Source organism: Strongylocentrotus purpuratus, unplaced genomic scaffold (assembly GCF_000002235.5).
Source record: "Strongylocentrotus purpuratus isolate Spur 01 unplaced genomic scaffold, Spur_5.0 spur5_scaffold_21, whole genome shotgun sequence".
NCBI classification, from domain to species: Eukaryota; Metazoa; Echinodermata; class Echinoidea; order Camarodonta; family Strongylocentrotidae; genus Strongylocentrotus; species Strongylocentrotus purpuratus.
Genome location: NW_022145607.1, coordinates 3,594,078 through 3,616,169, shown reverse-complemented (window position 1 = coordinate 3,616,169; position 22,092 = coordinate 3,594,078). Strand labels below are relative to the sequence as shown.

Sequence of the window (22,092 nt, the reverse complement as noted above, 5' to 3'; positions counted from 1 at the left end):
AGATCAAACTATATTCATGCAGTACGGTTTCTAGTCTACAGTGTGATTTACATACATGTATATGAACAAGCAGATCAGCTTAGAATTATGAAGTACAAGTAAATTCTACTATGACCTCACTTCTCTATTAGACTTCTAAATGCTTTGTTGATTTATTATCTGCCATTTATGTGTCCACAGGATACGTTAATAACAAAGCTCTAGGCTCTTACACTTTATTTTCCTGCTCTTTGTCATTTATTTATCCTACATGTACTGTGACTTAACATATATTTGATGATATTTGATAAACCAATACTGCAGTAATGTATGGAGAGAGAAAGAGAGAAAGAAAGCGAGCAAGAGAGAGAGAGAGAGGTTGAGCAGTATGATAGCACCTGCTATTTCCTATACTATCTACCGGTATACTAACACTGTACTATTCACGCAACTTGATGAGATGCATGCAGTTAGTGTCATTTCTACACTTCTGCCAGCTGGCAAGCATGCGTTGCTTAGGAAGCTATCTGGTTACTATGGATACGACAGTACCAGGGTATCTTTAATACAAAATCTGACCTGGTTTGTGCATAATGATGATGCTTTGAAGAGACAGATGAACAGGTTTGGAAATAAGTGTGCATCACTCACTACCAGCTTCATCGTTTATGAATTATGATATCAAGTCAATCCAAAAGTTCACTCTTATTGAGTTACAATGTAATATCACTACCGGTACACTGGTCAGTATTAAACAAGATATGGATATTATTGGCTACCATTTTGGTCTCACTCAGGAGTTCAATCTTTCTGCAGCTCTTTGCTAACAGGTATCTTTGTCAAGATTAAGTCTCAAATATTGATTTTAAAGGATTTGAAATTTTGAATACTTTTCCTGATTAATTTCAAACAATGAAATGAAACTACCAAAAAAAAGTCTAAGCTATAGTCCTTTCATAAGTAAGACCCAACAAAATATTTGACCATGGACATTGTCTGAATAGCCTAAGTCTTACATCAATTAATATTTTCATTAATCACTTAAAATTCTAAAAGCCTGTACATAATATAATGTCCACTTGTCGGCCCCAAGAGAAAGCGTAATGAATTTGATAGACGAGTATAAAGAGCAATGGTGTATTTTTGCCATTAAAGTGTCAAGGAATTGATTAATGATTGAAAGCTATGAAAGGGTAATGTACTTTGAGGTCATTATTTGGAAATGCCACTGCACTCTTCCAAACAATAGTATTTGGCATTTATGTCATGAATGGTGTAAAATAGCATAATATACAATGTACAGATGTTCAAAACTATACGGGGGAGGGGGCTAATCATACTGGTTGCTAAAGGATATACATGTATAGCTGAATATAATTTGTTTAATTCTTTTTAATAGCAAGCCTGCAGACGCAATGGAATGACTGATAGATAGTCAAACATACTTGACGTCTATTTCTGACATGATCACTAGTGTGCGTGTGTAGCTCTCCAGGCTGAAGTGATATAGACACACGAGCACCTCTTTGTGCCCCTTGACCCTGGAGGACAGGGGTGAAAGGTCATTACATTTACAAGGACTACAAACTAAACAATATCCATAAATATCTAGCATCCATATTTTGAAAGGAACAGGTATTTGAAGTTTACACATGAACAGTTATGGGTCTAAATCAAACAAACCGTACATTGATTTCACTATATTTTTCTATAAAACAGAAAGCTTAATTACATGGAAAACTGTGCATAAATGGGAAGTTACCAGTTTTTTAAACATAAGATGTAGAATTTCTGTCAGTATGCCTACAGCCACTAAAACATTTGATGAATACTTTACGAAATTTGTCTATATCTACAATCAACAAAACTGAGTGCAACATTTAAAATCATGATTTTTTTTTTTTTGTTCCTGCTCAAGTTACCTTGTTATCTACTGTACTTACGACTTCAATACCATTTTTTGTTAAAGTGTATTATAAGATTTTTGCAATATGGGATGAGTTTGCAAGCAAACTTTGGGGACTGTTCAAATATTGACTGTCTTCCTGAGAGCCTACGGTTGTATCAATCAATTAATGGTTGCCCAATGAGAAATGTCTATTGACTGAGTCTACAGTAAGGTACACCTTGAGGTCCAAACAATGCTGCCTAACAAACAGGTCAATATTTGAACCTTGATCAAGTCTGAAGATCAATAGAGATAGATTGCAATGTACAGTAGAGAGTACATTGTACATGAACATGTAATCCAATAATAAGGACCCTCATCTTCATAGTGCAAAGAAAATAGTTCAAGCTTACAAAACTGTAATTTACTAACAAGTATTCTTGTTCTCATTTTTTCTGTACAGAGACATCTAAAACAACAACAAAGTGCTGAAACAAAATGATAGAAACACACAAAATAATCGGTAACACATTTTCACACACATTTTTAGAAATTGTGGCATTAGAACTTAAGACAGCGAGCATAAAACTGAACAAACAACAAGTGCCCAACTTTAACCAACACAAGATTCAACTTACCGGGCCTTTGTTGGTATGCTAATAGCAAACAAAATATAAAAAGAGTTATAAATAATTTTCTATCAATTACTGCTTATTAAGGACGAAGTCTGACTCTTTTTATCAATTAGGTTTACAAGATTCTATCTATCTTTTTAAGTATGCATTTGGAATATCGTCTCCTGAAAGTCAAAAGGGCATGAATCTCATTATCTTAAATGTACATATTTTTCAGCAGATGATCCACTTTTTTACAAACTATTAAAGACCGTCAATACTTCTGGGCCAGAAGGGATTAGACCACACAGCGAGGTCACTGACAGGTGGCTATCTCATTAACTCGGCTCTCAACTAGCATAAGAAAAAGGGACCAACAGGCACCGATTGGGAAAGTTTTCTATATAGAGGGAGCAGGTAGCTACAAGTAGGACAGTGGGGCTTTAAGAGAAAAAATGTTTTTTTGTTTTTGTTTTTTTTTGTTTAGAGAGAGAGAGAGACAGAGATTGGGTATACTTACAGCTGGTCCTGCTCCCCTGCGGGCTGGGGCTGCACCAGGCTTCTTCTTATCTTGCTTTGTTTCTGCATCTTTCTCAGCTGTCATAAATGAAGAAGAAAAAAAATTAATTGAATATCTATTTGCCCTACTTAGACCAAATAAAACATTCCAGTTCCTTGCCCTAACTGTCAACAAAAAATAGGAGGATGCAGGCAATTGTTTTACTTCAATGGAGGTGAGATTCAATAGCTGTAAAAAAAGAAGACGAAAAAAGGGGAAAAGGGGGGGAAAAAGGGGGGAAGAGTACTATTTCCCAAGTAGCACCTGGGACAGATAGACAGAAAGACACAATAGGTCTATTGTCCCCTTTTTAAAAATAAATCTTGAACAGCATGGGTCCCCATCAGCCATCCCCCAACAACAAAAATAAAAGAAAACAAAATAACTGGGAGGAAATAATTGCCCCAAAAATCTGATGTCTTGTCAAGTTGTACCATCTTTGACTGTGAGTACCGGTAGCCAAATAAAGTAATTTTGCGAGGTTTCCCTTTCAGAAGTCAAAATTATCACAAAAATTGTGAAAAAAAAGTCAAGGCGACCTTGTCTACATAAAACATCACAGTTCAGACCTAACTTAAGGTCAATCGACAGCCTCCCCACCCCCCCCCCCCTATAAAAAAAATATTGCCTTCAAAACCTCCTTTATTTTCTCTTTTTTAAGATTGCAAATGACTTCCATTTTCTCTGATACTCTCAGATGTTGTAGTGATAGGACTACTCAAACAAAGGATTAGCAATAAGGCTTTACAACATGGAGTTTAATTTTAGTCCCTTTTTAAAACTTGTTTTCTAAAATTTTGCAAAGGCAAAGCAACACAATCCCATTAATTAACTCCAGCCTCCAGGGAGCTCAAAAGTCAAACTTTAAAAAAAATCTTGTTCAGAATTTGTTTCAATTTATTATTCCCATAGAGTCTAGATCTAGGCAAAGGTCTACCCAATAAAGACAATCTTTGCCAGAACTTGCCAATCATCTGCCATTCACCATATCAACATAGGTCTTCATCTCCGTGGTGGATATCATTGATTTTTCACAATGTCAATGGTTTCCTATAACTTCCAAGTCTAAGTTCTACTCACGTTTAGAAGTGGTAATCAAAGGAGGTGCAACTTCTTGATCTGGTTTCGGAGAATCGGCCTTATTTGCCTCCTTTTCACTCGGCCCTCCATCTGTGGCAGTGGTAGCCGCCGGTTCAGTATCTGCCATTATTGACAAACTTCCAAAATCTAGCTACAGATATCTAAAATAACACATACAAATGCATTATATCTCTGAAAATGATGATCTCAAGTTCCACTGAGCTGTGATACGTTTCACAGATTCCAATGTTTTGTTAACGCAGTCTGAATTGTATACGGTAATTCCTCAAAGTCCTCGCCTGTGTAGTCGGCCGCGAGTTACGCTGCAGACCGGTAGCCGAGATCGGGTACAGCTCATTGATATGCTAATTGATTGGGTCGATAAATAAAACTCGTAGATTCTTCCGCTGAACTTCTAGCTTCTTTGACACTAACATCTGGAATAAAGATATTTATTTTGAAAAAATATATATAATACCCTCCAATACGTATGTAAATGAACTTTATAACGATTTCGATGACTGTGTTTCTCTAATAAAGATGAATTTTCAATATTAATTTGGTGTTATATTTTGCGCGTAGTACTTGTTTTGCCGAGGTGGTGTATCATTCCGCAGAAAGTTAGCGGTAGTCATGGTTGCGAAGTACGCCAAGCGGAATGCTCGTAACAGGTGTAATGCACTGTCGACACTGTAAAGATCCGTGACCGACAATCGCGACTCTGCGGATACGGCAAAATTCGCGATGTCCCTTCGGGGGTGTTTTGCAATAAACTGCACTGTACGCATGATACTGGGGGCGGCAGACTTCTTCTATCTGACGAGGAAAAATATGGGCAATTTTGTTCAAAGAATTACAGGATCGATGAATGCTTGAAAATCAACAGCGACAATAACAACAAATCCGTCATTAAATCATCCATTATTCATTCATTTATTTATCCAATCAGACATTCAATCATGTTTGTTTTCAAAATAGATGTCTGCTAGGAAGTACATGTTTCAAAGGCATGCAAGTGGTTCAAAAAAAGAGGGAGAATAAAAAGGGATGGAGCGACAAACAGAGGGTATGAAAGTAAGCCCCCACCCCCGCCTTTAAGGACTTCTTAAATGCGCAGGAGGGAGAGAAAGGGAGAGGGTAAGAGAGAGAAAAAGAGAGGAGATAGTAAGAAAAGAAGGGGGAAAAGAAATGAAGAAATCATTAAAGAGAGACGGAATCAAAGTCAGGGGCGAATCAGAGATCTATGAAAACACAATTTACTGACTACAAGAAGACAAGTAAAACAGGATAAAAGTTCATGTTCTATCTCTTTCTTTAATTCATGAAATAACTTTCTTGTATACAAATGACAACAGTGTTGCTTCAATTATACACAAATAAATCCTTCCCAGCTACAATAAAATAGCATAAAGCATAATACTTAACCAATATTAGAGGCATCAGTATTCTAAAAAGTAGTTGTTTTTTAATACATAAAGCTTGTTATTTTGCATGTGACAATTATATGAAATTTGACATTAAAAACATGTTGAAAATCAGCCCAAACTGTGATGAAAAGTAATTAATCATCAGGATTGTGACAATCTCAAAGAACTTATTATTACTCATCTTTTTATGATATCTATAATTTAGGCCTCTTCCCTTTAAAAAAAGGAAACATTTTGCAATATTAAAAAATAAACATTGCATTTGTTTCCTTCAATCCATTTAGTTTCAGTATCTTTTTCTCTCATCATAAACTAAAACAATTCAACAAATGCCATGATCATGTCAAAATGTTCAATAAAATCAATAAGACTGAGTCACATTCAGAATTATAATCTAATGCAATTTCCTGATAACAATTCCTGATTATAAATCCCAACCCTATATGTACCATAACTTTAATCTTGCCTACAAAATAATAATTCAATCCTAAAAGACATAATACAACTTTACACAAGCTTGATTAAAGAAAAACAATATTAAAGGCTCTGTAACACGATCTGTAGATGATACTTCCCAGAAGAGAAGAAGTTTTCAAAATTAAGGCAGTATTATTTGATTGACAAGTAATGATACATGTACACCATATTATATCAAAATTCGGCATCTAATAGCATGATCTGCATCCATAACACTTTAAGCCACATCAAATATTTACCAATTTTGAATCCATTGACTACCCTGAGAATTTATGATTTGGTAACTGCATTATTTATAAGTTCTGATTATATATATACACAACAACAAAAACAGTCTACAAAAGACTATAAATGGATTGTTATAAAACATATGTACCAATACATAGACTGATAAACATTGTATCTCGGTACATCATTCTTACTGAAAAGTGTAGGAGTATTCATATTTGCTTACTGTGCAACTCAGTGTGAGCAGCACTTCACAAGACATTTAATTCACTTGAAAGACAAATGAAAATTGGAATGTTCTACTTGCTCTATCAGGTGATCACACAGTATGTGCTTTCCCCTGGGCTTATTTTGCTTGTTATGGGCAAACAGGCAAGCAGATTTGAAGCAATAACACAGAGCTCAGCATTGTACAACATCTTTTGATCAATTTAAATAATATAGTGGATAACGTATTGGAAGTGATGGAGGAGGCAGTTTTATCAGATAATCAAGCAACAGTAACACATGCCTTATCAGAATTATTTTAATCTATTTTAAAATAGATGATCTGGACACATGTTTTATAAACTGATCGTTTAAATTGCATAATTTACCAGTGAAGATGAATACTTAAATCACACACACACATTGTTATTTTCCTTAATGCTTCATGAAAATTAATTTAATAAGTGAATGCTATTCTTGCCGTTAGCAGGAATAATCTAAATCAAATCAATGTGAGCAAAATCTAGTCATTCGCTTTTCTATTTCACATTTCTTATTCTATTTTTAAAGCTCTGATTTTGGCATCAGAGGGTATAAATTCAGTTTCTTGACTGTAGAAAGGTTGTCATATCAAAGAGTAAAAAAGTAGAGTAAGATCGTGGAAGGAAATGTAAAAACAAATGGCAAGATTTTAACAAAACAAATTCAGAATATTAAAATGATCTTTTGCCATTGATAAATGATAATTACATGTAGAAACAAACATTCACATAAAGAATCATTTTCTCATATCTTGATCCAAAAAACATTTTTTATTTTAGATTAATATCTGAACTTTCATAAGTGAATGATACCCTCCCCCTAACAAAAACAACAATTGATTTGTTTTAAACACTCCATACTTCATTCAAATCTATAACAAACAAACATTTATGCTTTCATCTCAATATCAATCATTTTGGTTACAAAGTTAATTATTCTGACTATAAGAAAGTTACTCTCAATTTCTTACAATCTACTAACAACTAAATATTCAAACTTTTCAATACATAATGATATTTCAGTACCACAGTACTTGCATACACATTTAAGCAATTATCTAAAAAAAAAAAAAAAAAAAAAAATTTCAACCTGCCTTTCTACTGGGCTATTACATAAGAAAGATCACACAACCTGTTTCCTAAATATCTGAATCTGCTGGCTATACAAAATATTGTGGTACATGAACCCCTGATTTTTCTTTTTTCCCCCTTTTTTCCCAAAAGGAATCATGACCATATTACAATAAAAAATACCCTTATCATGAAATTAGACATTCTAATATAATTGTTATTTTCAATAGGCTTGCTTCATGGTAACAAAAGATTAACCAACTCATGCTTGGGTAAGTTCACCATTCTTCGTACTTTATAAAACTTAGAATTAATCCTATATTGCTATATTTCCAATCTCATCTTTGGTTCAATAAAAGAAGATAAAAGCCAATATAAATTGGATCCTGACACTCATATCAATCATGCTTACATTGATTATTTAGATGGTCTTTCCTGTACCCTTACAATACCATCAAATTATAGACAACCACAAAGACAACTTTATGAGACAACTTTTCAATCATAGTTGCTTCAGTTAAATTTCGAACTTGGTACAAACATTATTCCATTAAAATCAATGTAACGTTATATCTTCTCAACCAATTTCATCACAAGAAAGACATTTTCTTTGTCTATAAAGAGTAAATACAAATACCGGTATATCAAAAACGAATCCCAAATTTGGGATAGTTTAAAGTACCTATGGCACAAATAAAGTTGATAAAAATAAAAGACAATTTCATAAAAAGTCAGCAAATTTGGGATGAAGTTACACAAGCAGTGAGATACGTGAAGAAAAATATAATATACAATCCAAGGAGTTTAAAAAAAAAAAATCATCAAACGTCAGCAACTTTCTAATTCATTAATGAAATGAAAGAATTACCAACAGAAAGAAAATCTTTTTCATAGAAATTTTAAATGGTTTCCCAAATTTTGGATAGTTGAAACTGGCGATATCACTTAAAAGAGTTTTAAAAATTGATCAAAGTTTCTAATTGATACAAGAAAACCAATAAATTAAAATCTCTCTCATTTCATTACTCAAAATCTGTGATTGCTCTTGAGCTTTTGCTCTAAACTGCTTTTCATTTACAATGGTTCTATCGGGTCAAAAAAAAAATCCATTTTAAAACAAACAAAAATTGATTAATATTTAGAAAAGGCACATGATTACTTTAGGCATAATCCCAGAACTAGACTTGCTTGTAAAAAAATAAAAATTGACACAAAGATATTTCTATCCTTTTCTATCAGGATAGATAGGAAGGCATAAATACATAACTGTATACATCATAAATGGAATAACAAAATAAAATATATCATAATATGTCTAAACGAACATATGCTTTTCAAATATCAAGTTATACACTTTTTATGATATCACTCAGAGACTAACATAGTAGAATTTGAAACTTTAGGCAACCATGCATTACACAAGAATAGTTCCCATTGAAACATCCAAGTACCGGTGTGTTGCTTTCTAAAAAATACAATTCTCACCTTCTTCTCTTAAGATTTTCACAGAATGCTTTCCATCCGCAAATTTAGCAAAGATTGAATATAAAAATTGATTGATGCCGTAATAAAGTCAAGATGGATGGAATACTGTACACTCAGATTAAGATAACTCTTTAATGCATTCAAGAGGCACGTAGTGAATCATATATTAACATGTCTCAGAGGCAATGATCTTTCTTTTTGAAATCTAAACTGTATCATTAAACAGTCATTCAATACACACACACATAAATGAAAATATATTCATCGGTGGAAATATATAGAAGGAAAGAGTACTGAAAGTACGCATAAGAAATACTATCCTGCATCATGGTTATTGAACAATGACAGCTTTTTCACAAAATTAATTTCTTGTAGAAAGTTTATATATACTATCTATAGATACATAAATCTTACTATATACACACATATGCTGCAAATCAAATTGTAAAACAAAATTACACTGAAATTAATAAGATGGAATTTTTTAATTTTTTTTTCATAATGAATGAAAGAACATGATACAAGCTAGGAAAATTAAATAATCCTACACATGGAATGTAAAAAGGCAGCAAATAACCTTTTATGACAAAATAATAATACAAGATTCATAAATCTTGAAGGCTAAGCACAACTTACACAGAAAAACAACAATTTACAATAAAACTCATATATTGCAAAACAAAGACAAAAAAGCATATCCATGATTTCTACCGGTACTAGAATTTAAGGTTGACAAAATTATTCAAAATAAATTATGTTATTCTGGCCTTCATTCAAAATGCTCAAAACACCTTTTTTTTCTTCAGGAAAATTGTCAAAATGATCTAATAGTACCAATAGATTGTTAGCTTTCATAAAAATGTTGTAACCTTCAAAAGATTTTTCTTCTATGGACTTTCACATAAACCATAAGAGAAATGCTAGATAACACAAAGAGATAAACACAAATCAGGAAGTAGATATCTATAAAATTATAAAAATAAAAAAATAAATGACCATTGCATCTTTATTTCTTGCACTTAGAAGTTTTCCTTGTAGTAAACAAAGCGAGTGCCATCAGACTCATCGGAGGTGTGCTTGTTACAGCTCTGATGAAGGATGGTGGAAAGACTCTTAGGACCACAGAAAAACACTCCGATAGTAGCACTGTGGGGACAAATAGAGAGAAGGATAAAGGTATTGCATCATCAGGTGGTTGAGGGGATACGTCAAAATGTTTTTTCTGAATATGTAACCACCCATGCCACACATTTCAGCTTTTTAGCTGCAACACGTGCATCATTGTATTCTATATTTTTTTAAATAAACCTTGAGTTGAATTGAATTGAATTGAATTGAACAGACTGTGGTTCACAAGGTCCACGGTTCGAGTCCCGCCGCGGCACTAATGACCTTTGGCAAGACATTGATCTACATTTACTACACTCGACCCAGGTGATGTAAATGGGTACCTGGCATGAAGTAATTCCTTGAAATGCTAGAGGGTAAGAGCGCCATGCTAAAGTCGGGGTAATAATCGGGAAGCACCAGGAGGGTCAAGTCTGACAGATATGAGCACTATACAACAACCCACTATTATTATTGATATATTTGTGAATAATCCTATGACATTCATATATTACTGGCATCACTGTCAAAGATTTATGAATGAAGTTTGTAATATACAATATATATCAATAAAAGTAGAAGACATAAGAAAAGATGATGGAAAGTATAATATGAAGACAACGATGGTTGTAAATGTAGAATTTGAGAACTGAGAACACGAAAGCACGAGTAGAAGATGACAAAGCAAACGGAAACAAAGAAGAGAATGAGAAACAAAGGCAAAGAAAGACAAGTAAAGAGAAGAAGATAAAGATGATTTACAGCTTTCATGCCATGCTAATTACAAGCACCATTTTTAAGTACATACCTACTGCGATACAACGTTGATGAAAAAAATCTAGATGAATATGATTATGAAAAAGAAGAAAAAGAGATGAAGATGAAGAAGAACAAGAAAGCATTAAAAGGGTATGAAAAAGAAAAAGATGACAAAACAAAACAATGGGGGGAAAAAGGCGGAAGAATCTGCAGAAGAAGAAAACAGAAGAGTAAAATAATGACCAAAAGAAGAGGAGGAAGAAAATTAAAAAGAACAGGATTAACTTCCAAATCCTGCTTACCCTTGGTTCTTTTCAGCAATGTATGAAAAGTTAGAATCCCATTTAGGTCTTCCATAATGAGTCTTCTGTCTCAGTCCAGTCACTGCATCTATCTCTCGGTCCTCTTGCATGAAGATATTCTTCGCCTGTCAATAAAACAAAATATGATAAAAAAGATATAATCAAATGATTTGAAATTATCAAAACAGTTTACTTTAACAGGGAATACTTCAAAGTAGGCACTGGTTTCAAAATCAAAGAAAATGATAATATAAGGATTATATTTTCAAATAAAATAAATGAACATTGTTTCAGAACATGCAATATATATATTTTCCACTATGCTCTCTAAACATTAGCTATTCAAGTGATCCTAATATTTTTAGGACTTTTCAAGATATTTTTCTCCTGAGGTATGATTAATCACTTTAAGTTCCGTCCATCAAACCATGTTTTGTACCTGCGTATAATCCCATCCTCTTGTCAGATAGATGGAGTAAGAGAGAAGATGTTCTTTATCGATCTGTCTCAAGATGAGTTCCAAGGATGAGAGTAGTTCAACAAACCATTCAAAGGCATGGGTATCACGGCAGATCCAGTAGAAGTACATCCTCTTCAAGTGAAGCGTCTCATCACCGGCCTGTAATCGGTGGCTGGGAGCAAACAGAGAGAGACAAAAGGTTTGACTGTTAAAGTTGATACTCTAAGCAAATAAATGTCCCTTAATTTGTTACCTACGGCAAGTATATGTTATTTTTAAGTTTTTCAATTACTTAGTATATCACACAAAAATTCTGTCTACTCGAAATCCTCGATTGAAATGTCGAAAATATCCGCCTCTCTTTGCATAGAAAATCAGTCACGGCGCTGGTCTACTATTTATGACCTCACGTCCCGGAAAGAATATATTCACGTACCCGGATGTTCCATAGCAAACATGTGCAGAGTGATACGATTTTCTGCATATTTTTGTTTCAAAGGCTGAAAAGTCTAATAAATCATAATTCTATGCACAATTCTTTACCTTCCCCTAGTACTTCATAGTATTTATATCAATTCCCCTTTTAAACATTATGACATATACATGCCAACGATGTGCTATTAGTCAATATTTTTACCATGTAATTTTTGTTTTGGTGTTGAAATCGGCCCAGGCATGGAGTGAACAGTAGCTGTCTATCCATGCACAGTTCATTACCATACACTACAGCGAACTCCCGATGGTTTCTTCTTCCTTTTCCCCATGTCTTTCGCCTTCCTTGGCCCTGAAGATCCTTCATCTACCAATTCTGACACCGGTAGTCAGGAGCAAGTCTTTGTTAGTTGTTTTTCTTAGCTGGCAACGTCGCTTTCATTCTCTTGCAATTGCCGATAAACATATAACTAGCGCACGTACGTTCCATCACAAGCAAGCAGCGCCTAGAGCAGCGGCTTGGTCTTACCTCCCGATTCTGCTCGCTTCACGAACGTTCATGCAAGAGCCGCATCACTCGCCAAAATATTATAGAGGAAGCGCGCTTGCATGATCTCGTTCAAGTTTGATATTTTACAACATAAAATGTTTAACTGGTACTGTATGCTTTTTTGAGGCAGTCACATACATCTATGATAAGTATAGTTCTAGACCTATTCGTTTTACAAAACTGCTCCTGTACCTTATCTGATGACGATATAATGCATCCGCCTATTCATACGTGCACGATTTAACTTTAATTCCTAAGCAGTAAACTCGTCTTAAATCTCTACCAAATAGGTGAATATGAGGATATAAAAAGAAATCAGTGACTGGAAAATGTTGCTTTGTTATTCTTCATTCAAATGAAAACAGAAAATCCATCAAATATACTCCTTAACAACAACAAATCTAAGCTCTGACAGGATAGCATTTACGTAGGGATATCACTGCCATTCACTCTCACTGAGCCCATGAGTCCCGTTCGTGACGTCACGGATAGAGGCCCGACTCTACGTGCACTTCCGGGTTTCAGACTTAGATATTTTGGTAGAGTTTACTCGCATAAATTCATTATTCTAAACTTGTTTTGTCGGGTGGACACCATTTGGTGTTATTATGGGGGTTTAAAGCTTTCTATTTATGTAATTATCTCAGTATTCGGGATTGTCTTAGAGTATCAACTTTAACAACAACCTGTAATAACTGATAATTATTTTATTGACAAATGTTCATCAACAAGTTCTTTATTTAGTTTTAAACACACTGGCCAAACAATTTGGAATTCTCTTTGAGATATCCATGATTCTACTTTCTTTAACTCTTTAAAACAAAAATTTAAAGATACTTCATCATTTTTAAATCAATAGTAATATGCATTTTAATACGTCTTCTATGTTTTGTACACTGTTTTGTTATTGTTATATCTGGTATAGGCAACTGTTGGAACTTGTATGTATCTTTTAATAACAAGGATTGTCTCGACAGAACCTTACAGTTTTATTTGCAGTTTCCCCAATTCATTTCTATTAACTTTTTGTAATTCTGCCATCTGGAATATTTGAAAACATGTTTCCATTTTGTGTGTGTTCTCTGTTTTCTATATTTATATAATCTGTATTTTATACTCTCATTACATGTGTTGTTACGGATTTGAATTGAAATAAAACTAGAACTTGAATTTGAATAATCTTGGTTACACTATTAGACAGACTCAAAACCACACAAAACTGACTGATTTCATGTTTGGTCTATTATAGGTCTGATTCCGATGTTATTCTAGATTGTAGGACTAATTTGACTAGGGTATAATCAATAAATACATAGCAACAATTAAACCTGTTTCATTAATTGGAATTCCACTTGATCTTTTCATTTTTTAATTTTGAAAATGATGACACCAGAAAAATCACTCTGACATAGTATAGTATGTGATTTCAAAGTACACATATGTTTCATGCTAGTTTTCAAAGCATTTTTCACAGATTGATATTATTCACTGACATATCTATTATCCATGTAAGGTCAAGGGGAAGGGGGTTATATTTGTTATTTCTCTTTTGAGGTCATGTTTACAATTACTGACCAATAATGTTATGCAGTAACACAGACATGCATAATTATCTATCGATACAAGGAGAAATGACTTTCCCATCATCCCCCCATTCACTAGACAGTGCATCTATACTTAGACCAATAGTGTCACATATTAAAAAACTAAGTAGTGTATCACATACCATATTGACTTGAGTGTAGAGGCATATGGAGTCACACCGATGCCAGCACTAACACACATCACTACATCATAGTCAAAGATATCAGTACAAGACGTACCAAAAGGTCCATCAACTTGAACTCTGTAGAGAGGGGAAAATTATATTATTTTGATATGTTAGGTAAACTAAATAGCTGTGTATTAATCATGTTAGCTATTTGTACCCTATCGTATCATTATGTTAAGGGAAAAGTATTGCATAAGATCTCATATATAGAAAAAGCAGGGGAGTATATCTTTCTGTTGTAATTAGGTAAATTGATTTAGTAGAAGGTTTTTCAGGATGGATCTCACTTTTATTTGCCATAATCTAAAAAAACATTTAACAAAAAAATATATACAGAAAATCTGCAGAGAACAGCAAACACATTTAGAATCTCTACATTACACCTAATAGATTAACTTTCTGTCTCTCTCTCTCTCATTCTTAGTGCAATCTGTACAGCTTTTAGTGATCAGGTCGTACAAAATTATCAGTTTGAGCTTTACCAGTTTCACCTAGTGGCCTTTACCCTGCTATCCTCTATCCAGTTCTTCAAACTCAACATACAGAGCAATCTTCTTCCCCTTCTCTACCAATTGTCTTCCCCTCAATCTTTACATTTCATGGTAAATTCCCTATCCGCTAAATCTATCAAGGTCAAAATGGAATTGAATTCAGAACTGTCACTATGTCACAACCTAATGACAAGGCTAGAGCCCCCTGTCTTACCTTGGTAGTTGTGTGATGGACAGTGGTTCTGCTTGGTCAGCTCCCATCTTGACCGCTAGCTCATCTGTCCAGTCTCCTACTCTTCTGATATGCAGTGAGAAATAATCCTCTTCAGGGGCCTACCAATCAAAGCATTGATAAAAGATAACATTATCAAACACTATTCACTCAAGTCATTTCACAAGACCTTAATCTACACTTGCATGGTAATCGTAGACAGTATGAAATCGAGGGGCGCATGGTAAATTATTATCCATATTCATGTATATCGTTTTCTATTGTTGAATGTTGTATTGTATTTTCTATCATTTGTATGTTCACTGTCAAAAAAGCCATTGGAAGCAAATTTCTATGTACCCGGCAATGTTTGCATGCATGGACCAATGAAACCTGGTTTAGTTAGTAAATGGGTACCTGGTAGAAAGGTATTACTTGAATGTTTTCAGCACCAAATATAGGGAATCTTGGCAAGCGTCTGGGTACTAGAATATGTTTAAAGTGTCTTGAGCACCTTCCATGATGGATGTATGTGATAATAATAATAATAATAACTATTTCTTATATGGCGCTTTTCAGGAGGGCCCTTTCAAAGTGCCTTACAGATATATATACTATTACAACTATTGTTACTATAATGCAGTGGGATGGAGTTGATGATGATGATGATGATGAACAGCATTTGTATGGCGCCATATATCTGTTTCAAAAACATTCAAAGGCGCGAGCTCCTCCAATAAAATTAGCATTTAAATGTCTGAAGGAAGATGTGAGTTCACAGGTGCAATACAAAAGCTCAAGAATGAAACACTGAATATAATTAAGAAGGCAACAGTCTTGAAAATCAGAGCTTACCGATGTCAACGTGAAAGGATGCCACTGGACCTTGGAGATGGGAGAGCATTTGAGGAAGATATACTGGCCTGGAAGCATCTTAAATCCTTGCTTCTTCATCCGCAACTCTATCACCTTAGATTGGTGCTGGACAACCTGTGTGATTGGAGATAAATCAGTCAAGAAAGTAAGCATTTGAGGAAGATATACTGGCCTGGAAGCATCTTAAATCCTTGCTTCTTCATCCACAACTCTATCACCTTAGATTGGTGCTGAACAACCTGTGTCATTGGAAATATGGTGATCAAACATTTGCTAGATGCATTATTTCATCAAAGATAGCATTTAGAGCTTGGACTACGTTTGGGCTTTAGGTTAGGTTTGAGTTTGGTATGATTTAGGTACAGGGGGTGTTTCACAAATATCCTAAGTGGAACTTAACTCTTAGTTGGACTTAGACATTGTGGATGGCAAATATTCAAGTATTTTAGACTTTTCTAAATTCCAAACCAATAATAATAATTATAATAATAATAGCCTAATAGTCCACTCCAAAATTTATTTAACCGAAACGGAAATTCTTTTTGCCCAATTGATCGTGAGCCCAGCAGCCACTGAGCAGCGCCAGATCGACGTTGCTCTATCCCTTATTGTTGAACGCCAAACAAGGTAGCAACAACTCCCATCTTTTAACGTCTTTTGGTATGACGAGTCCGGGGTTCGAACCCACGACCTCCCGGTTGTGAGGCGGACGCTCTACTGACTGATACCCTTTTCACATCTATTTTTCTTAACCCCGGACTATCCTTAACCCCATACTATCCTTAACCCCATACTATTTTTTTTGCTGTTCACATCTATTTTCTTAACCCCGGACTATGTGCTTAGCCGGGGTTAAGAAATTTCACGCGATTCACACTACGTTCGCCTTAGCCCCGGACTATTCGATAGCTCATGAATATTAATGCTTTTGCTACCGCGCATGCGCCTTTCGACTAAATGAAGGGGAAAAACCCGCGCGCTAAATTCAATATAAATATAAATTCAATTCCGATCGATCGGAATTGGAAGTAGTTCTAGGCCTACGTAGTAAACGATCTCGATCTCGACGCATACTAGTAATCATGGCTCCGAATGTGTTGTGTTATCCAGCCTTGCGCAAAGCGTTTTCCCTTTATTATTTTACCGATACAAATCAATTACCCATTTTTCATCCAATTCACTTGATAAATTTACCTACGTAAATATGACTGATAATGATAAATGCAATAAAAAATTATGAGCTACATGTTCTTTCACTATTTTTTTAAATCAATTTTATAATAAAGATTTTTTCATAATGACCTCTGCCTCGTAAAAGACTAAACGTCAATACAGAGAGCATGCATGCGTAACGTGAACTGCATGCATGCGTAACGTGAACTGCATGCATAGCGCGCGATAAATGCAAATTCACGACCACACGACCACGCTGTCTGTGATTGGCCGTTGCTTAGCCCCGCTTCTCCTTAGCCCGGTTCGGATTCACACTACGCAGCTTAGCACCACAATTGCCCGGCTAACCCCGCAATTGCCCGGCTAACCCTGCTATTTTGCAGGGCCAGATAGTCCCGTACTATTTGTGGGGTTAGCCCACTTTGGCAAAACGTAATGTGAACAGAAAGCCGGCTAAAATTACCCCGGGTAATTGGTGGGGCTAAGGAAGGAATTGGTGGGGCTAAGAGCCCCCTTAGCCCCACCTATTTCCCGGGGTTAAGCAATATTTGGTAGATGTGAAAAGGGTATGAGCCAACACTCCAGTTATGTACATGAAATCTCCTTGATAATAGAAAATATGAATGACTTAAATCAACATGTTATGTCTTTTAACAAAATATTTTCAAAGATGCTAACAGCTTTCCATAATTTTCAAGTCCAACTTAAAGATAAGTTCAACTTGGTGTCTTTGTGAAACACCCCTAGGAATTAAGTAAGAAGTTGACTACCATTAGAACTTGACTGCCAAACAATTATCACCAAGGGCGTGTGTCACATCAATCAGCATCACAACTTCTAAACTTTCAAGTTTAAACGTCTACTCTTGCGAGAAGATTTATTGTGGAGAGTTCTACATGTGAACAAAAAATCAATCTTAAAGCGGGACTGCACTACTTGTAGCTACTTGTGCCCTCTACATGTATATAGCCAACAATGCCTAAACATAACCTGTTGATCCCCCTTTTCTTATGTTAATTGAGAGCTGATTTGATGAGATAACCACCTGCCAGTGACGATGCAGGGAGGTCTTATCCCCCCTGGCCAAACTAGTGCAGATAGGCTTTAACAAAACCTTACAGGTCTGCACCATTGGCAAGTACAGAATTCTGCATAAAGTATAAATCAGTGGTGTTTGGACAATACACTATGAATATGACTGACAAAGAAAGCGGACAAAATATACAGTTCCTCAGGTAGACAAAGGATCATCCCTTCACTGCTATTATGTAAAAATGTGTAGAACAGGTGTCACATGCATATTCACCTTTTTACATAATGGCAGTGAAGGGATGTTCCTTTGTCTACCTCAGGAACTGTATATTTTGTCCGCTTTCTTTGTCCGTCATATTTATAGTGATATCATCTATATTGTTGTTATCACAGCATCAATGGGGACCTTGTGCCAAGACGTACAAGATAAAGAATGACAACCTCGTAAACTTCATATCACAACTCGCACGGTTGAATTGACGCAGCAACGAAATGCATAAACCCCCACACATCTGTGCATATATGAAGTGATAATGCATAGTTACCTGAACAATGGTGACATCTGGCCATGTTCTGATCATCCTGAGGATTCTCTCCAGGAAGTACACACAGAGGGGTGTCACACACCACTTCCAACTCTGCAAAAAGACAAAAACATTATACAACAACATATTGGTATTTTGGTATAAGTTATACTTTAAAGGTTATTTACCCAACAAATGAAGATATGGACTCCTTCAATGCTATGAGGGATTGCAAATCCCGCCTAAGAAATTTATTAAAAAACAAGTGTTTGGACTAAGAAAGACTACATCTTTCTTCCAGAACCAGAAACAGCTACATCTATTGTGAAGTTTATACTGTATGTACGGTAAAACATTTTTATGCCCAATTTATCAATGAAACCATGCATTTTGAGTCAAAATTTTGATCTGAAAGTTCATTTAGGGCAAATGTAAAGAAACAAGCGGATTTGCTCATCCCCTCTGAGAGGACTTTAATAAAGACGTCAGTCCCCTGGTTGCTTGAACTTACAAGCACACATGTACACATGCTTTCTAATAGGAGTCAGGTACAACCGAATCATTACACCACTAAACCATATCTATACTCACAGCTCCCGGTGTACCAGCAAACAGTGGTGGGTTATCAATCACACATTGATCAAAGGTCTCTTCATCTACCATGCATTCTACAGGATCATGCTCATCAACGTTGGTCTGGTACTTCACAACTCCACTATATCAAAATGCAAAGGACCCAATTAAAAATCAAGCTTATAAAGCCCCTCTAAAGTGTTGGGAGCCCTGAATTCACCAAAATTATATTGGCGAAATTTCACTTAAATTGTATCATAATGTGAAAGAGGATGTCATTTAAGACACACTTCAGCAAAGATTTCCCCCCCAAAAAAATGTGTTTGAAGACAAGTATTGATAAAAGAATATATAATTTGAGTTTTCTGTTGTATGCAGAAAATTTTTGTATTCTTTCATCAATATTCGTTTTGAAAATTCTTGACATCCTCTTTCACATGGTACATTTTAAGGGCTGCCAACACTTTAGAGGGGACTTAGGTGCTTAAAAATGACACAGCAAAATTAAATGAGAAGAGCACACTTTACTTCGTGTTTCTTTACCTTGTAACATAAAGATCGTTGAGTACATAGAGGGTTTATTGCAACTAATTTCTAATCATCTAGAAACAGTGCTTCTTCCTATTCATGCAGGGCTTTGCTGCAGTGGTGTCAATGTAGTTTCAAGAGGCAAATGCAAAATCTAAAATCTAAAATATGATTAAATTAAAATATGATCAACAAAAATTGTGCATAGTCCAAATAAAAATGGGTAGATAAATGGAAACTTTTATCACAACCTTGTTAATTTGCAACCTCCAAACAATCAGGCAACAAAATCCCCAATAACACAAACTCATTATCATATGTACTATTTACAAACAAAATTTAAGAATTTCAGAAGTTGATGTCAATTATACTAAATGATGTGTATGAAAAAGAGAAACCTTTACTGGTTCAGAATGAAAATTGAGCAAAATAAAGAAAAATGGTATTGATTGGAAAGAGACTTACCCCATGCCATGCGTCATCAGCATTGCATAGTAAATCACAAACAGGTGATGAGTTAGCCAGAAAGTCTCAAAATAATATCTCCTACAAATCAAGAAAAATAATAATTGTCATTGAGTGCTACATCATATTATTGCCTGTTTAACATGTGTGTGGACTGAGAAGGTCCTTCTATGAGCAAATATACAAAAAAATGTACTTTGAAAAATAACTCCAAAATGGGGAAGCAGCATCAATAGGCAAGTATATAGTTATACCCTTGTAATGATTCCAATTAGGAAATGGCCTATGATAATTTTCTCCTTGCCATGCCACTGTACTTTCTCCTAAACAATTCGAGACAGGGACTCTAACGTACAGGTTTATATTCCAGGAGACATTTTAGTTTGCAGCGGTGGTGTAGGTATGCGTGTAATCAATAAATTGAATCAGGAAAGCCACTATTGCAGCACTCTGGTAAAACCAGGTGGGCAGTTTCAAAGTTCCACTTTATTTTGAAGGACCTTTCGATAGTTGCACTCAGTGGATTCGTATATTTTAAACAATGGCGCTGATAGAGAAGAATTAAATATGCAAGACTGAAAACCGAACATAATTTGATCGCTACCTTAAACGAGGGACAACTATGCCGCAGATTTGATCATTATCAAGACTTTGATGCTTGTTTTCCTTGAGTGACTCACCTTATGAATTCTGTAGCAGAGGTGAACATGAGAATATAAGTCAAAGCCAGTACTGCTCCAGTCCAACCTGCTAGCAGAGATAGACCTGGTCCTATTACTCCTAGTCCACTAACATCACTCTGTGCAAAGAAAACATACTTTCTGATTACTTCATAAAACTTGGTAAATAATATTACAAAATGAAGGGCTAAAACAATAGTAGGTATAATAATAATAATAATAATAATTAAGATTTATAAGCGCTGGTATACAAGTACAGTTTCTAAGCCAAAGACAAATGACCTCCTGAAATTAAGACTGAGCCTCAAATATGTAAAGATACCATTATCATAAGCAGAGCCGGTAACACAAAGCTTATCATTTGATTGTATGATTGACTGACTGATCATACAATTAATTGACTGTACACTGTGATCGATAGCAAAAATAGCAATTAAATGCCTACTTGCATTTATGAGTGACATGCCCCAGGACCCAATTATTTGTAACATCACTTCTTTTTTTAATGAATATTTCTAAGTGAAGTGTTGAGCTCTGTTTTTAAGTTTTGAAAATGTTTTACACCAACTATTCATTTCATTTATATGCAACGTTACAAGGACACTGTACTTCCTACTTTCCTGTGGATATTTTCTAAGAAAACTATTTCGAGATATTATGATCTCTAAACTTTATCCTCCTTCTAAACTTTTAAAAAGCATATTTCTGCATTTTGAAGCGTCCAGCTAGCAATTTGTATAGTACATGTATCTAATGATACCGGTCTCCTTTGATCAGTATTGCTATGGTTTTTGGTAGTGTCCATTTGGAACATGATATTAAACAGATTGCATACCGAACGGATAGTCTTGAAGGGGTTAAGATCAAAGGATGGTTGGCTTAGTCTGTTAGCCAGCCAGTCATCTTCACTCGTTGCCTTCCTTCCATTGTAAAGGTTCTGTAAGTTGAAGCAGTGCGCCCCCACATGGAGGATGACAAAGAATCCTATTGCGTATGCTATCAGCTTGTGAAAGGTGATGTTCTTGTCCAGCTGTCGTCGTAGGTTGCGTCTGCTAAACTGATGGAGAGAAAGCAAGATAAAATAAGGATCTCTATCGTGCTC

At 35.1% G+C, this 22,092-nt stretch overlaps 2 protein-coding genes across 2 annotated transcripts in view; both read right to left on the bottom strand.

The window, feature by feature from the left end:
• The window catches only part of LOC590418 (dynein heavy chain 5, axonemal), a 75,861-nt gene extending 71,470 nt beyond the window's left edge, over positions 1–4,391 (bottom strand). Inside the window, exons 1-3 of the mRNA XM_030995213.1 lie at positions 4,121–4,391; positions 3,002–3,078; positions 2,506–2,523 (exon numbers count right to left, since the gene is read on the bottom strand). Coding sequence (XP_030851073.1) covers positions 2,506–2,523; positions 3,002–3,078; positions 4,121–4,247 — 222 coding nt within the window. The 5' untranslated portion in view covers positions 4,248–4,391. The remainder of the gene's footprint in view (positions 1–2,505; positions 2,524–3,001; positions 3,079–4,120) is intronic.
• Positions 4,392–9,544: 5,153 nt separating this feature from the next.
• Positions 9,545–22,092, bottom strand: part of LOC594258 (NADPH oxidase 1) — a 17,430-nt gene continuing 4,882 nt past the window's right edge. The window contains exons 4-14 of the mRNA XM_030995214.1: positions 21,826–22,047; positions 20,991–21,109; positions 20,311–20,391; positions 19,336–19,459; positions 18,766–18,858; positions 15,995–16,129; positions 15,143–15,261; positions 14,393–14,512; positions 11,664–11,856; positions 11,225–11,349; positions 9,545–10,202 (exon numbers count right to left, since the gene is read on the bottom strand). Coding sequence (XP_030851074.1) covers positions 10,076–10,202; positions 11,225–11,349; positions 11,664–11,856; positions 14,393–14,512; positions 15,143–15,261; positions 15,995–16,129; positions 18,766–18,858; positions 19,336–19,459; positions 20,311–20,391; positions 20,991–21,109; positions 21,826–22,047 — 1,458 coding nt within the window. The 3' untranslated portion in view covers positions 9,545–10,075. The remainder of the gene's footprint in view (positions 10,203–11,224; positions 11,350–11,663; positions 11,857–14,392; positions 14,513–15,142; positions 15,262–15,994; positions 16,130–18,765; positions 18,859–19,335; positions 19,460–20,310; positions 20,392–20,990; positions 21,110–21,825; positions 22,048–22,092) is intronic.